This window comes from Bos taurus, chromosome 18, assembly GCF_002263795.3.
Source record: "Bos taurus isolate L1 Dominette 01449 registration number 42190680 breed Hereford chromosome 18, ARS-UCD2.0, whole genome shotgun sequence".
Lineage (NCBI taxonomy): Eukaryota > Metazoa > Chordata > Mammalia > Artiodactyla > Bovidae > Bos > Bos taurus.
This window is the reverse complement of record NC_037345.1, coordinates 35,255,603-35,272,550: the sequence shown is the minus strand read 5'-3', so window position 1 is coordinate 35,272,550 and position 16,948 is coordinate 35,255,603. Positions and strand designations below refer to the sequence as shown.

The 16,948-nt window shown below is 48.5% G+C and overlaps 2 protein-coding genes and 1 long non-coding RNA gene across 9 annotated transcripts in view; 2 read left to right on the top strand and 1 right to left on the bottom strand.

Annotated features, from left to right (window-relative positions):
* Positions 1-5,565, top strand: part of RANBP10 (RAN binding protein 10) — a 60,199-nt gene extending 54,634 nt beyond the window's left edge. Inside the window, 4 exon segments of the mRNA NM_001098125.1 lie at positions 574-695; positions 1,187-1,332; positions 1,581-1,692; positions 2,114-5,565. Of these exon segments, the coding sequence (NP_001091594.1) occupies positions 574-695; positions 1,187-1,332; positions 1,581-1,692; positions 2,114-2,244 (511 nt within the window). The 3' untranslated portion in view covers positions 2,245-5,565.
* A 2,149-nt stretch (positions 5,566-7,714) lies between these two features.
* LOC132342824 (uncharacterized) lies at positions 7,715-8,771 on the bottom strand. The gene is made up of 2 exons (XR_009491345.1): positions 8,701-8,771; positions 7,715-8,578 (listed from the first exon to the last, which is right to left on the bottom strand). It is a non-coding gene; the product is annotated as an uncharacterized lncRNA (long non-coding RNA).
* Positions 8,237-16,948, top strand: part of GFOD2 (glucose-fructose oxidoreductase domain containing 2) — a 39,348-nt gene continuing 30,636 nt past the window's right edge. For 2 of the 7 annotated variants that reach the window (XM_059876567.1, XM_059876563.1), the window contains exon 1: positions 15,634-15,971. The gene's annotated coding sequence lies outside the window, so the exon portion shown is untranslated. 7 annotated transcript variants of the gene reach the window in all.

Here is a 16,948-nt window from a genome sequence, read left to right as displayed (position 1 = left end):
GCTCATGATTCAGCTGCCGCTTCCGTTGGCCCCATCTTTCTCCAGAGGCGCTGGCACTGAGAATGTGGTTGCCTCCAAGGATACCAGGCCTCCCAGAATGCCCCAGGGTCTATACCAAAGGAGTTTTTTCTGGGCTCAGCTCTCAGCCAGACAGTTTGGGCCGGTAGAGGTTGTAGACTGCAGACTGTAGGTGGCTCTCAGCGCCCCGGCATGCTTCAAGGCTGACCTGGGTTTGGCTCCCAGACATGCCTGTCATGACTCACTTGCCCTGGTCATTGGGGATCTAGAGGTGCATAGAAGGGGTGTGCTAACTCTGAGGAGGGCCGGGGGGACAAGGGTCACAGAGACAGCATCACGACTGGAGTGGGAATGAGGTGACAAGCCTCTGGGGATGGCTGGCGTCATAGTAGGGCCCAAGCATTGGAGCCTGGGAACCTGGGAGCTATCCTTTCATGCCCTTTGGGGACCTCAGTTTATCCACAGCAGCCTGTGGCTGAAGCCTCAATGGAGGCCCACCCAGGCTGCTCCAACCACATTCCCTTAGCCAGCTCCCATCTCCACCCTCCTCCACAGTGACAGTGAGATGGAGATGGAGGCGGAGCATTACCCCAACGGTGTTCTGGAGAGCATGTCCACACGCATCGTCAATGGTGCCTACAAGCATGAGGACCTGCAGACGGATGAGTCCAGCATGGGTAAGGCCGTGCCCTCGCCCGCCCGCTGTTCCACAGGTGACCGTGCTCAGTCCCCGTGCCCTCTCCCCTCGGTGGGGGTAGGGGTGGGCCTGGGCAGGCTGATCCACTGCCTCTGTAGCCATCACAAATGGGTGTTTGCGATGGGAAGACCTTGGCCTGCTGCCCAGGCTAGGTTCCCGCATTAGTGGCTGGAGGGGGTTGGTGAGAGCAGGTACCCTTATGAACCCCTTGCATCTTGCATAGGGTGGGAGAGGGAAAGCTTCCAAGTCCTGCCTGACCCCTAGACCCTATGCTGGGTAGATTTTGAACAGCTCAGCTCAGGGTGGCCCCCCTGCGACTCTTAGCCCTCGCTTGCCTCCACCAGTAGTGCACTCCCACCCCCATCCCCAACCTAGGTCCTTCTTGCCATGTTCTCTTTGGGGTCCCCACCCTAGTTCTCCCTTGTTTCTTTGTGCCCTCCCAATGTGCCCCCTGCTGGGCTCTGGGTGCAGATGATGGGCATCCGCGGCGGCAGCTCTGCGGGGGCAATCAGGCGGCCACGGAAAGAATTATCCTGTTTGGCCGCGAGTTGCAGGCACTGAGTGAGCAGCTGGGGCGGGAGTACGGCAAGAATTTGGCCCACACGGAGATGCTGCAGGTATGGAGCAAGCCAGGCCTTCATACAGAATGGGCCCCTGTTTGGTAGTACGGGGGTGTGGTGACTCTGGGAGGGCACTGGGGGCAGCAGCAATAGGAGAGAGTGAGCTCTAGATAAGACCTCAGTGGGAAATGGGACATCGGGGTATTTTGTGCCTCCCTGACACCACGCAGGGCCCCGTATCCCCCTGGAGCCATGGGGGGTGTTGGTGCATACCACAGTCTTCTCAGAAGTGCCCTGTTCCTTAGGATGCCTTTAGCCTGCTTGCCTACTCAGACCCCTGGAGCTGCCCAGTTGGCCAGCAGCTTGACCCCATCCAGAGGGAGCCTGTGTGTGCCGCCCTCAACAGCGCCATTTTAGGTAAGTGGTTCTAACGAAAATAAGCTGTTCCAGGAGTGCCTGGGGTGGCCCAGTCACCCCTTCCTGTTTGTCCAAATCAGGGCAGCGAACTCTGCCTAGAGGCTGTCTGGTGGCCCACGGGACTCTTGGGCTCCCATGACAGAACCCTGACCTCCCTCTGCCCAACTGAGTTGGCCAGCTAGATCACAATGGGCCCTAGACTATGACCTGGGCCCAGGCCAGCTCATTGCTCCAAAGAAAGCTAAGGTTCACAAGCTCTTGACAGGGCCATAGTCTGGTGGTTTGGACACACATGGAGGCATATGAACTCTCTCTTCCGAGAGATTCTGTCCACTCCCCACAGCCTTCTGCTCCCAAAGGAACTTGGACCTGGGCTCAGCCCTGATTAGGGCAGTGACCAGGTCTTGTCTCTTCTCCACAGAGTCTCAGAACCTGCCAAAACAGCCCCCGCTGATGCTTGCCCTGGGCCAAGCATCTGAATGTCTACGGCTCATGGCCCGAGCGGGCCTGGGATCTTGCTCTTTTGCCAGAGTCGACGACTACTTGCACTAGCTGACCACACTGGCTGGCCCCGCCTGGTCCTCCCTCAGCCCCAGGGCTGGAGCAGCCCTGCCCTCCATCGGCACCTGGTGCAGGGACCCAGAAGCCACGGGCAGAGCCCACTCCTCCTGCCTGGCCTCTTCTGTTCCTTTCCTCCCTTCCTTCCTTCCTTCCTTTTTCTCCCACCTTCAGTCTCTCTCTCTCTCCCCTCTTCACGTGCAGCGGCCTATGACACAGTATTGGTTGGTTACTCTTCATGTAGCGCCTTCTATTTTGAAAAGAAGGGGGTTGTTTTGAGGAGAGGTTGGGGTTTTTTAATCTTTTTTTTTTCCCTCCTCCTGACTGAGCCACCAGTATTTATCTCTGGAGAGTTTGTGCTGAGCTGGTTTCTGCTAATTTAGTGCTGAAGCCTATCCACGTTGGTGATAGCTTATTATTTTCGTAAGTAAAAAAAAATGAGATTATATATATAAATATATATATTAAAAAAAGACACAGTATTTATCGTAGTGTTAGTGGTCCAGCACCTCTTGGGTGAGGCTGTCCAGACACCATGTTTTTATTTGAGTCCAACTCATCAAAAAAGAATCATCTCTGTCACCTCAGTCAAGGGATTTCTTTATTTCAGGCTTCCCCTTTGTTGAACCACAGGCCCAGCTGCAGCCTAGGGAAGCCCAGTAGGCTTTGGGAGCCTCATAGTGGGCAGGATAGGCTAAGCTGGTTTGCAGCATCTGAGAGGTGTGGATGCCTAGGCCTCTGAGAGTTGAACTGAGCAGAGAACTGCAGGGCCAAGGGGCCACAGAAGAGATGACTTGGCCCAGGGCTAACAGCAGAGCGAGGGAGGAGAGGGTCCTCGGCCAGCACGCTGTCCCCCATCCTACCCTGCCTCTCACTGCCTGCCTTGACTCTCTCTTCCCTTTTCAACATCCTGCCTTTCCTTGTTGTTAAGATGGCCAAATACTTCATGTCCTCTAAATTGATTGCCTGGGAACTACCTGCCTTCAACCTGAGAGCTGCTGTGTGTCAAGCTGCAGGGAGGGAGTCTCCTACCAGGACAGAGGCCCCTGGGCACAGGGGCTGCCTTCTCCCTGCCTGGGTCTTCACTGTCTCTGCACAGCTTGGATGGAATCGACACTTGCTGTTGAGAAGCCAGGACCGTGTGGAGGCAGATTTGTGGACTGCCAGTCGCCAGAGTGGATGGAACCTTTGACCCCCCAGGCCAAGCTTCACTGTAGCTGTGCCAGGCAGCTCCGTGCAGTTTGGCCCCAGTCATTCTTAGGAAAGACTGTTATGAGTGTTTGCTGGCCAGAGGAAGGGACCTCATGGGCTTGACAGACGTTCCACTGTCCATGTCTGACGGATCCTCACAGCTAGTGGGTCAGAAACCGTCTTAGTACTGCCATCAGGGAATCAGGAGAGGAAGGGCTAAGATGGCGGCCAGGACTTGAGCAGGCTATCTGTGGAGAGGACTGACCGCCCAAGGGAAGGAAAGGGAGGTGCCCTCCCAGAGGAGCAGGAGGAAGGCCAGGATTTCCCCATCTGCTTCACAATGGGAGGGAATGCACAGACAGCCCCTGCTAAGGGGCAAGGTCGGAAGTCAAGCTTCTAGTCCCTGCCTGGATCTGGGCTCTCCATCAGTGCATACTGGAATGGTTGGAATGGCCTGAGGTGCCCACTGGGACTTGCTGGGCCTACAGCTGAACAAGAGAAATAATTGAGTTGGACTAAATGCTGATGATGGGGTCAGGGCCTTTGGCCCTGTGCTCCCTCAGAATTCTGTCCTGGGACACAATCCTGAAGGTTGCTGCTTTTTCTTGGTCCCCACTGGGGCCCTGGCTGGCAGCCCAGAGACCACAAACCATCAGGAAGGTGGTGTCCTGTCTGTGAAGGAAATTCATCCTCTGCAAACCTGGGAATGCCCAGCTCCCAAACCAAGGGGTTGGAAAAATCAGGCTGTTAAAATGGTCGGAAGCACTCAGGACTGGGAATTAAAACCAGAGGCTTTTGCAATTGGAATGAAGTTCAGAGACCATCTACTCCACCAGTCCTCTCCTCTCATAGATAAGGAAACAGGCCCAGGAGATTAAGTGACTCAACGTACGGGGGCAGAACTGGGACTAAGCTCATCCCTGTGGCTTGGACACTGTTTAGGCCTAAAGCTGAATGGCAGGCGAGGGATTAGGCTGGTGAGGCCTCCAGCAATGTCTGAGCAGCTGGTACCTTCAGGGGTGTGTCAGGGGTGGGGATGGGTGCCTGGGCTTGGGTTGTGGAGCGGCTGAGGGCCCCGGAGGGCTCAGGACAGCTGTGTGCTGCTCGGGGTTGGGTGTCCGCCTGGCTCACACTCAGTGCCCACGGCCACCTCCCCATTTTCTGTGCCTTATCTCACTGTTTCAGCTGAGTCCAAGTTGTTTACTCTGTTCCTCTCCAGAGGGGCACTGTGTCCCAGTTGGACAGCTCACCTTCGGGACATTAGCCTTTGCCCCACAAGCCGTGGAGAGGACCAAAATCAAGCTGCTTGAGCCCACTGTCTTGCTGATAGTCCAGGCCTGCCTGCCAACCAGCGGAGCCCCTGCTGCACACCCAGTCCTACCAGCCTACTTCTAGGAGCCGAGAGTGGGGAAGGCACCTGGGAGGAGTCCTGGTGAAGAGCTGGACTTCAGCCAAGAAGGCAGGAGGAAGACCTGGCTCTGTTGGGTCATTCAACTCTGGGGGAGCAGCCTTTCCCTCTTACCTTTTCCTCTTGTTCCACCAAATGGTTGCTCTTTTCCAGAGCAGAAACTGGCGGATATGCAATGATAGCCAGAACCCCTGTTCCTCACCCACCTGGGTCTGTAGCTGAATGTGGGCTGGCAGAACAGGGACACCAAGAGATGGAGAAGGGGGCTTCCCAGCCTCCCAGCAACTTCCTAGCCCATAAGCAAGCACAAAGATGAGGCAGAGATCTGTCAGAGCTGAAAGTTCATTTGGTTGCTCACAACTCAGGTATGCACACCGTGTGGCAGCTGGGCAGCAGAGCCCTACTTGACCGCAAGTCCCGTGCACCCAGACCTGTGGCCAGATCGTGGACTCTGGCTGCCTCAGGCGCCGCCTCTTTGCATAGGGTTCTCCTCCATTAGTAACTACAGCCGACTCAGACATCCTCCACATTGTGCACACTGGTTCTGCCTTTGTCCTCGCAAGTTGATACTTGGCATTAGCATGAAACTTGTGGGTGTGGGAGGGTTTAGAGAGAATTCTAACACAAAACATCCTATTAAATTGTACTTGAGAGATGAAAAAACTCCTGTTGTATTTTGACAGAATTATTTTTATTAAAATATACATCCATGAGCAGTCATAGTGTCTGGTCTCTGTTGTGAGTCTTAATGGGATTGAACCATCCCTAATGTAACACAGGTGTCCTGGAAAGCTTGGCCCCTTCCCAGTTCATTTGTTGGGAGTGTCCAGGGCCTTGGTGTCTCCTCAAGGACTCTCAAGACTTTTGCAAGACCCCAAAGAACATAGGTACTCAAGCTTTTGATTCTCTCCTGCGAAACGGCCTTCATCCGAAACAAAAAGTAGCAAATTCAAAAAGGTGGGCCATAAGACCTCCTCTCCTCAAAATAAGATATTTGTTTACTTATTTGGCTGCCCCAGGTCTTAAGCTGCGGCACTCAAGATCTTTGCTGTGGCAACTGTCTGTCTAGTTGTGGTACATGGGCTCCAAAGCACATGGGCTTCACTGCCCCATGGCATGTGGGATCTTAGTGATTGAACCTGAGTCCGCTGCATTGCAAGGAGGATTCTTAACCATTAGACCACCAGGGATGTCCCCAAATAAGATGTTAATACATTCCAAATATGCTCACTTGACACACTGGACAGAAAGAACTCTGAGGGGTATCAAAATTAGCTTCCTTTCAGTCCAAGGGAAAAACTCATGCTGAAAAATCAGTTTGGGTGACCCTGTGAAATTAACCTTTCTCAGCTTCAGTTTCCCCATTAACATTGTTAATTCTGCTACCCCATAGTAACAGAGGATTATAGCATGCATAGAGCAGGGTTTGGTAATCAGAGAAAGAACATATATGACTGCCCTGCCTCCATGAGGATGCCCCCTGGTGTGACAGTCCTGCTCCTGCCTCAAGTTGCCTGCTCTGCCCGCAAGGCACCAGGATTTTATGCAGAGGAGGGATAAAATAGATGCTTCTGTTAACTTGGAGGTAAGACTAGAAGCAAAGAAAACCCAAGGTCAAGAACAAGTCAGGTTTGAGAAATATTTAGCGGATGTTAGCACCACAGGAAATGGCAACCAACTCTAGTATTCTTGCCTGGAGAATCCCAGGGATGGGGGAGCCTGGTGGGCTGCCATCTATGGGGTCACACAGAGTCGGACACGACTGAAGTGACTTAGCAGCAGCAGCACCACAGGACGGAGAAGGCAATGGCACCCCACTCCAGTACTCTTGCCTGGAAAATCCCATGGACAGAGGAGCCTGGTAGGCTGCAGTCCATGGGGTCGTTAAAAGTCGGACAGACTGAGTGACTTCCCTTTCACTTTTCACTTTCATGCATTGGAGAAGGAAATTGCAACCCACTCCAGTGTTCTTGCCTGGAGAATCCCAGGGACAGGGGAGCCTGGTGGGCTGCCATCTATGGGGTCACACAGAGTCGAACACGACTGACATGACTTAGTAGTAGTAGCAGCACCACAGGATGAGTGACCCAATGTGAGGGAGATTACCAAGAGACAAGGCAGTTGCATGCAAGATAATACAGGGAACCGGTCGGTGGTGTCTAAGTCACAGGGGTGAGGAGGTTTGCTGCAGAGCATATAAACCCGTATCTCAGAGAGACATGTTTCCTGGAACTGGAAAAGGATTCTGTGCCCTAGTAAACAGCAAAAACTGTCATGGATGCTCAGAGTAAACATCACCTGCTAATTAAAAGCTTTAAAAATTCTGTCTTAAGATGTGTAGCTTAATCCAGCATTTTCCAAACTTGCATTACTACAGAATGTTTCATTCAAGGCCATTTTACAGGACTCTCAGGGAAAAGCTTCTCGCTTCCCGGCCTTTTGGCTAAGATCAAGTGTAGTATGAGGGTTTCCCAGGTGGCAGAGTGGTAAAGAACCCGCCTGCTAATGTAGGGGATGCGAGAGACTGCAGTTTGGATCCCTGGGTCGGGAAGATTCCCCTAGAGTAGGAAATGGCAAACTGCTCCAGTACTCTTGCCTGAAGAATTCCTTGGACAGAGGAGCCTGGTGGGCTAGAGTCCATGGGGTTGCAAAGAGTCAGACACCACTGAACGACTGAGCAAAGGGAAAAGCTAGTGTAGAAGGAAGAGTGGAGTATTAGATTAAGCACAAATGTCCTGGTTCCATAAGTAAAGCCACAGTAAATTCATTTCCCTCCAGACACATTTCCAGCACAGCTTGTTTTATACTAAGGTTTATAGGTTATTTTCGCTACTCTAGTGGACAGTCTGGTGAAACAAAGGGTAGTCTCGTTACAAAGTTGTATTTATTGGGGGGTGGGAAACCGGTTCCAGTAGAGAGATCAAGGGGGACTGAGGCCGCAGTCTTGAAAAACACTGACATGTAAGCACAACCAAAGAACACCCAGAAGAAGAGGAGCCCATATACGCACGAAAAGCGAGTCTTTAGGAGTCAGAAAGCCGGGAAGTCCGGCGAGTTCGTGAGAAATATTGTTCTGCAAAGATAGTCATCCAGCAGCCGACTTTCCTTCATTCCGAGACAACCAAGGCCCACCACAGTACTCAGAATCTCCTTGCTCTTCCAGCCAGGCGACCGACCGGAAAAGAGCCTAGAGTGGGAAACCGTCGCCTCCACCGCCGGAAACGAATGACCAGGGCTTCCAGCCAGACGGCTTTACCTCCGCCCGGAGCCAGTGAGCATGCGTAGCTCCTGGAAACGGCCCCTCCCAGCGCTGGTCCTCCCCAGACATGGAGCATGCGCAGACTTCCCGCCGTCCCGCCCCTGCTTTTCCAGAGACCCCGGTTCCTTAGAAACCAGGCGGCGCGTTCCCGGTGGCGGCGCGCTAGATTCCGGGGCCCGAGCGTCCCTGCAAGCCTCCCTCACGCAGCACCAGCGGCTGCCGAGACCCGTCCGGGCCCATGGTCTCCAGGGCGGCGCAGGGCGGGGGATGCCAGCGTGCCAGGTGAGAGACGGCCCGCGACTGCGGGTGAGGATGTAGAAGGGCATGGCGCGGCGGCGGGCGGGCGCTGGCCGGGCCTCCTCGGCGGGGATACGCTGCGCAGGGGCTGGAGGGGGCCGTTCTAACTGCCAGCGCGGGCTCGGAGTTCGGGAGTCGCCCCGGAGTTGGTCCTCTCACCTCAGAGATAGGACCTACAAGTTTGGTCGTAGAATTGTAGAATTTTGGCTCCTGGAAGGACCTTGGCCATAACCCATCCCTTTACTGGACGCTAAAACCTAGGCTACCCTGTCCGTTGCCGACCAGCACCCCTTACCTGTGAGGACCGCCGCTTTGTGGCTAAGGATGTGAGGTATGGGAACCTCAGACAAAGGGCCCGCGGCGTAGCTAGTCCATCGTCTTTCACAGTGAGAAGGGACCTGAGGGGACATATCTTTATTTAAGGAAAGAGAGTTCAGGTGGCAGATGGGAGAAGGGACACTCCAGAAGGGGCGGGTGGCTCAGCCAGTCCCGGCATGTCCGCTGGCCACATCTCTCTGGGCCTGGCTTACCTTTGAAGCTCAAGAAGGAAGCAGATGAACTTGCGGAGACAAAAGGTGAGGTGAAGTATTCTCAAGGCATTATCACATGAATGGTGAGGGAGAAAGAAGGGTCCTGGAGATCAGGACTTGTGAATGGTTGTGTGAAGCGTTTATTGCAGAATCTAAAGAACCAGACAGGAATAGAAAAGTTTAAAGCTGCCTTGGAGAACACCAAGGAAGGTTATAAACGTTATTTGTCTTCAGCGTTCCCACGGTGTCATTGCTGAGGGCAGGACACGGGAGGAAGGAAGTGGTGACTTTTGAATATCCAGAGCCTGGTGGCGCAGGGCTCAGAGGACCTCTAAAGCTATGGGGCACAAAGGTTGGAGATGGAAGAGCCCTGAATCTGTGACCCTTCAGTTGAAAGGAACAGCTGTTTAAATTAGGAAAGACACTTCATGTGTTACTGTGATATGGAGAAGATGGAAGTTAGAGAATCTAAATACATTCTTGATAAGGAAACTCCTTCTGAAAAGCTACACCAGGGAACAAGAGTTTTAAGGCCATCCATTTTACAGAAAATATGCAAAAGTTACTGCTTTTGGACTAGGGTTTTTAGCAGACAGTTCTGTTGGATGAATGGGCTTCCCTGGTGGCTCAGACCTTAAAGAATCTGCCTGCAGTGTGGGAGGCACAACTTCAATCCCTGGGTGGTGAAGATCCCCCTGGTGAAGAGAATGCCTATCCACTTCTGTATTCTTGTCTGGAGAACTCCATGGACAGTGGAGTCTGGTGGGCTACAGTCCATGGGGTTGCAAAGGGTCAGATACAACTGTGATACTAACACTTTCACTTTTTTTTTTGGTGGGAGGACTCCCCGCCCCCCACCCCATGCACACACACACACTTTTTACAGTTTAAAGCTTCTGTTGTGAGAGGCTTTCCCATACCACCTGGTTGTTCTACTTTTCCTGTAGAATGAGTACTTTGGATCTGATCTGTTATTTTTACTTGCTGGGAAAATTCAAATATGTGATTTCTATAGTAACACTGGAACCCACTAGAAGTAGAATTAGCAATCAGAATCTAAAATATGGCACAAATGAACCTATCTGCAAAATAGAAACAGATTCTCATGGAGATCAGACTTGTGGTTGGCATGGGGGAGGAGAAAAAGGAGGGATGGACTGGGAATGTGGGGTTGGTAGAGGCAAACTATTATATTTAGAATGGATAAACTACAAGGCCCCACTGCATAGCACAGGGAACTATATCCAAACTCATGGAATAAATTGTAATGGAAAAGAATTTTAAAGAATGTGTATATGTGTGAAACTGAGTCACTTTGCTGTACAGCAGAGACTGGCCCAACATTGTAAGTCAACTGTACTTTAAAATTTTAAATTTAAATTTTAAAAAAGGAAGAAAGTGGTCTCCCAAAAGACAAAGATTTGTAATATGGGGAAAAGAAATGTGTGATTTTTAAAAGGTGGCCTGTGATTCTAATCATCAGTCAGTTTGGCACGTGGTAAAACTAATTTTCACTGTATATTTGAAATGGCAGCAGGTTTTTTCCCCCCTCAGAGTGATAAGAGAAGATGCATTGAAACTATGATAACGTTAATAGATTAAATTAGTTTTTTAAGAAAGCTTTGTTCTTCTCTTGCTCATAAATCAGTGCCGGCCCATAACTGTGGATATTATGGCTGTACATTTTATTGACTTTTCTTCTATCTCTGGAAATACTTATATAAATAACTCAAGAGAGAAGGGTATATGATCTGGGGGGAACATTGGCACTGTTAACCAAATCCTGTCAGAAAAGCTTTGTGAAAATCATTGTATTCTGTGTAGAAACCCTCATTACTCTAGCATTGGCCCACATAGAAAACAGACAAGTAGGCCAAAATCCAAGTAGGATGGAAGGGAGCAATTACCATCTGTAGTGCTGGAGAGGGTGTGGGAGGGTGCTTTGAATGTCAGTACAAATACTTCCTTGAATGAGCATTTGGAGAAGATATGGCTTAAATGTGGTCAAGTGTGCCCTATGGATGTGTGTGCATTATTTTAGCCCTTATAATCAGAAAGAGACTTATTTTCAGATAAGAAAGATGGGCATACAGACTCTCAAAGTGTTTCTTCATCACTATGGCAGTGAACTTTTGACAAATAATTACTTGACATCCATTCCATTTTCTGGGGCAGCTGAGAGCAGTTATCAAATCTGGCCTGTAATAAAGTAATCAACAGTATTTAACAGGCTAACTTACCAGATAAACCACTAATGCTAACAGGATTTACTTTCTCTGAACTGATTCTCTGTTTATACAATAAGAGGAGAAATGAAATGGGGGCACAGTGTGATCTGATATGGGAGGTTGTAATATAAAGTTGGTGTTCACAGAACATAAGAATCAGTGACCAGTCACTTAGAAGCAGTAGAGGAGTCCTTCTGATGCCTAGTAAGTCACTCATGTGTATATATAATAGGAGTTTCAATCTAGGATAAATCCACTATTGAAATCAGTGTCTAGGAAAAACTTGGAGGTTTTGCTGTTTTTGAGAATTCATATGCTGTATAGTAGTAGGACGTTATTTTTCTTTTTTGGGGGGAGGACCTCTCGTATTTCTCTTTTTTTTTAGTTAGTTTATTTATTTTTGGTTGTGCTGGGTCTTCATTGCTACCCATGGGCTTTCTCTAGTTGGGGTGAGCAAGGTCTGCTCTTCGTTGCGGTGCACGGGCCTCTCTTGTTGCAGAGCACAGGCTCTAGTTGTGTGGGCTTCTGTAGTTTGAGCACATAGGCTTAGAAGTAGTGGCTCACGAGCCCTGGTGCCCTGAGGCATGTGGAATCCTCCTGGACCAGGGATCGAACCCATGTCCTCTGCGTTGGCAGGCAGACTCCCATGCACTGTATCACCAGGGAAGTCCCAGTACACTGTATACAAGTCCCAGGACATACATACAAAAAAAGCAGCTTTGTATAAGTAAACTTCAAGAAAGCCTAAGAGTCCAAATTACTTGGAAATTTAGATGTCAGGTGTTTTTAAAAGTGGGGAATGAAAGATAATTCAAATAAGGTTGGGCTCGTGAAAATCAAAACGGAAAAAAGATACTGAGAAAAACATGAAAACAGACTTTCTAGCACACTAACATTCACTCATGAATTAGCCATCAGGTCAGGAATAGCTCATTAATGTACCATCTCTTTAAATCCAGACAAAGGAAGTGACAAATGGAGTAAATATTTCAGTTGCATGATGATGGGAATGAACACTTAGGAAGTAGGATTAAACATTAAGAAGGAAGGAGTATTCCTGCATTACTTACATACACTCAAACACTGCCCTTAACATGTGCTCTTTAGTTCCCGTTCCTAGAGGAGGAGCTTCGAGCAGTGCCTTTGTCCTAGGTTCTGTTAGTTTCCAAGGTTCCCAGTGACAAAATGCCGCATCTCTTTGGGATCCAGGATTGCCGTGGCGATAGCTCCATCTCCCCACCACCTCCCAGAGCCATTCCCAGAAGCATCTGTAAGGGTTCCTGTCTGTCTTCTACCGTGAAAGATCAGGAATGAAGGCTTTGAGGAGTGGAAACGAAGTACTGAGCACAGTCTTCCTTTCTGGCCTGGGATAACTGTGCTCCTCCCCAGCTGTCAACTTTCACTTTCTCATGAGAATACATAATTCAAAAATATAACCGGAAATACTTCCTACTTGGCTTTGAGATTTTCCGTATCGCTTTACAATCTCAAAATCTTTATTATTTCTTTCAGAATTATATTTTTGCTTAGAATGCTAATGCTAGGCAAATCATGTAATTGTTGTTTTAGTTGCTAAGTCATGTCCAACTCTCTTGCAACCCCATGGACTGTAGACCACCAGGCTCCTCAGGCTTTCCAAGGCAAGAAGACTAGAATGGGTTGCCATTTCCTTCTCCAGGGATCTTCCTGACCCAGGTATTGAACCTGTGTCTCCTGCATTGCAGTCGGATTCTTTACCACTGAGCCACCTGCAAAGCCCACATCATATAATTACTGGGCCCTAGTTTCTTAATCTTTGTAATTTATAACAGAAAACAATTTAAAAATGACAGAAATGTCTAACACTAAAGAAACGAAGGAGAAAAAAAAAAAAGAAAGAAACGAAGAGCTGGTTCACATAATTAGTAATCCTTAAAAACTGTGATAACGTGAAAAATGCTTATGTCAAAACAGTAAGTGAAAAAAATCAGGAACAAAGTTGTGAATATAATTTGATTACAAGTACATTAAATGAATGTAAAACTTAGCAAAAAAGAGTGTAAGAAGAACACATAGGAATTTTCTATAGTGAGTGAATATTAAAAAAAAAAAAAAAACAAACTTCCTAAAAGTTTCTTGCTCGTGTAAAGAATGATGCTGAACTTGTTTTCTCTCTGTGGGCCTTCAGACTCTTCTTGCTCTCTGACTGAATTAAAAGTGGTGGAGGGGGACTCCCCAGGTGGTCCAATGGCTGAGACTCTACACTCCCGATATAGGGGCCCAGGTTAAATCACTGGTGTGGGAACTAGATCCCACTTTACCATCTGAGCCACCTGGGAAGCCCCTAGATCCCACATACCACAACTAAGACTTTGCATGCTGCACCTAAGGCCTGGCACAGCCAAATAAATTTTATTTTTTTTTAAGTGGTGGGAGAATGATGGCAGGGACCAGGAAGCACAGATGTTTCCTCACTCAGGTGTCATGAACCAAACAGCAGTGTTGTTCCCTAGGATAATGAATTCACTTGTATGTATTTGAAAGGTGACCATAGAGCTCTTACACTGCTTTCTAAGACTTTATTTGGTGCTTGTTGATGAATAGTTTTGACCCTTAGGGTCTCTGGGTGCTTGCTGACGGATGGCTTTGTGTTTCTGCATCCCACAGCATATTGGAGGATGTTCCACGTGGTTAATGGCTTCTGCAGCCCAGTGGTGGTTCCTGCTAGGAAATGGTTATCCTCTCAGAGGGGCCTCTCTGGGGGTGGCTCTGGGAGCGTGTGAGATATGCATTTGTCATCCAGGCATCCTCTCATTGTCAGGGAGATGGGGGATGGTGGAGAGATCAGCTGTCCTTCCTGTTACTTGTCAGCCTTTTGCACTCATATTCCTGTGCCAGGGACTAAGGGGACAAAGCTTGGTTGTTGTTATTGTTGTTGTTTTTGTTGTTGTTGTTGTTGTTGTTTTTTGAAGTAATGGGGGCAATGGTTGAACGTCGTATTTCTCATCAGATCTTATTTTCAAAATTAAATTATTGTGCTCAAATGGCTGTTTTGGTTGCCCCAGCCCAGGGCTTGCTCCTGGTCATGGTGGTTATTCTTTCAAAATTGCTGTCTTTGTTTCTCCTTGCTTCGCTGCTTTTTTTTTTTTTTTTTTTTTAAGGGCTGTGCTGAGTCTTCGTTGCTGCTTGGGCTTTCTCTAGTTGTGAGTGAGGGCTGCTCTCTAGTTGCGGCGCACGGGCTTCTTGCGCTGGCGTCTCTAGCTGCGGAGCGCAGGCTCTAGGCACCCAGGCTTCAGTAGTTGCGGCATGTGGTTCAGTAGCTGTGGTGTCCGGGCGTAGTTGCTCCTTGCATGTGGAGTCTTCCCAGACCAGGGATGGAACCTGTGTCTCCTGCACTGGCAGGCAGATTTTTTACCACTGAGCCACCAGGGAAGCCCCTTCACTGCTTAATATCCCTAATATGCTAAGATTGTTGTGCAAAGAACATTTAAATGCCTTCAAGTATTATAGGAATGTTAGCAAAATACCTTGAAGTGTTAAGTTTCAGGGACCTGTGATCTCCTTAATTACACAGTCTTGGTCCTGAAAGACCGTAGAGTCTCAGTAGTAAGACACTGAGCATCATTTAAACAATAATCAGAAAATTATAAAATACTAAAATGAATGGCTGTTTTCAGGTGGGCATATCCCAGATACATTCTGTATTTTATAACCAACCTCCTTCATTACACATTAACCAAAAGGAAAACAGGAAAAGGGGGTTGGTGTGGCAAAGACTGTCCTGAGATTAGATTATTTTACATGTCACATTTAATAGCTAGAACATTGTTAAACTACAGCTGAGCATAATTGTGGCCTAGTTGGTAAGCAGTTTTGATGTTTGTGAAGGACACCGGGCATTTCCACTCACAGGAGAGCTACTTAACCTTCCTGGTGACCAGAAGCCACGTAACAGAGTTAGAGAACACCAGTCAGGGTTGTTGTGCTCTGGGGTGCCCTAAGAACACCCTATACCCGAAATCTGAAGGAAGGCAGATTAGGTGACTCTGAAGTGCCTCTTGCTGCCATAGAAATAGCCATTTTCACAGCAACAGGATACTTGTATCCATATAGAAGGTAGAAAACACAAAACTTTAGTAAGTTAGGTTTTCATGTTGAAAAATATTTTATGAGTATAATTAAAAACTCATTGTCTTCTCAGGATTACATGTAAAATACACCTCTCTCTAGGGCTGGGTACTTCACAGGCATCGTGGCCAAGTGTGCTTTACCTCAGCACAGGCAGGGTCTTTGTCACATGCCTTTGTCATTGTGTTCCCTCTGTCAAATCACTCCTTGGTATTCAGCTGTGGGTGTAGCAAGAAATGGGAACTAAGCTCCTGGGACCTGGCCTGTCTGGATCACTGCCCTGTGCCCCACCTTATGGCACAATGCCTGACCCATTGTTGCCCTCACAGATACTGGGGAATGAATGAGGAAAGAACTCTGGTGACTGGGTATCATGCCATTAAATGGGGGTGAGGGCACACAGGAGAAGGAAAGGAAAGATAAATTTGGGTTGGAAGAAGCTGATAGGTTGGTAAGGGCCAATTGAGAACGTTTGCCTGGAGGTCAGAATGAAATTGAAGGATTAGATAACATTGCTCTGTGAGAGTAGGGATGAGGATGGAATTTTCAGGTCAGTGTCAGTCTAGAACTTGCTGTTAAAGCAGTCTCAGAAAAATAGTCATCTTGTTATTGCCAGACTTTCAGAAGCAATATTTAATATAACTGGTAGCAAAGTACTTTTTCTTACTGTAACCATCAGCTGAAACTAACTTTCAGACCAGGTAGGTCATGATCCAGATACCTCTGTGGGTGTTAGTTAAATTTACGTCTCTTTCATGACTCAATTTTAGCTGACCTTTTTGTCCACTGGGTAGTTGCGCCTCATTAGACAGGTCATTAGGCCTTTCGCTAATGTCCCTCCTAGGACACTGAGGGCCCCACAGAGCCTGGGAGCCAGCATCTTTGGCTGGGCCTGAATATGCGCTCTCGAGATCCAGTGGCTGCTTAGCAGTTTACCTCCATGTCGGCTTGCAGAGTTGGGGGAATAGTCTTTCTTTCCTTTGTCGCGTTTTTGCAGTCAGTGAGAAGGCAGCAACGTCTGTGTCACTGAGTCCGTGTATGACAAACAAATTGTAGGAAAATTAAACCTTCCCCACAGGATCTTTGGATTTTTTGAGATCCAGGGACATTTATCATAACTCCTTTGTAAAACTCAATACCTGTTTGTTTAGTTAGACTTTTATTTTTCAGTGGAAACATAAATGTAGATAAAGACATACTTTCTCTTTTATCTGAAAACTGCAGAAAGCATGTTACCCTTTCAGACTGGGAGTACAAGCTGGTTCATGGGGAGCTCTAACTGTACTGAAGGTAGTCCCATGGCTGTGAAAACGCAGCTCAGAACTCAGGCTGCAGACTCCCCCCCAGCTCCTGCCTGAGCTCCAGTACTGAGGTGTGGTTGTCTTTCCTCTTTGGGTCCAGCTCTACTGACCATGCAACAACAGTCTGTCTACCAGAGTGGCTCAGTTCCAGGTGTTGGGGGGTGGCCTGGAAGGTGGGCCCTTGGTTCTTAGTACATGGTTGATGTTGATGACCACATGAAAGGCTACTTATTTCCCCCACCAGATTCCTGGGTTTTGCAAAATGAGAATTGAAGTTAACATTTACCTTTACCTTTTAATTTTGTCTCCTTTTAGTGTGCTCATGAATTATGCTCTTATGTTATAAATCTAGATCTCTTTGCAACTGGATGTTAACA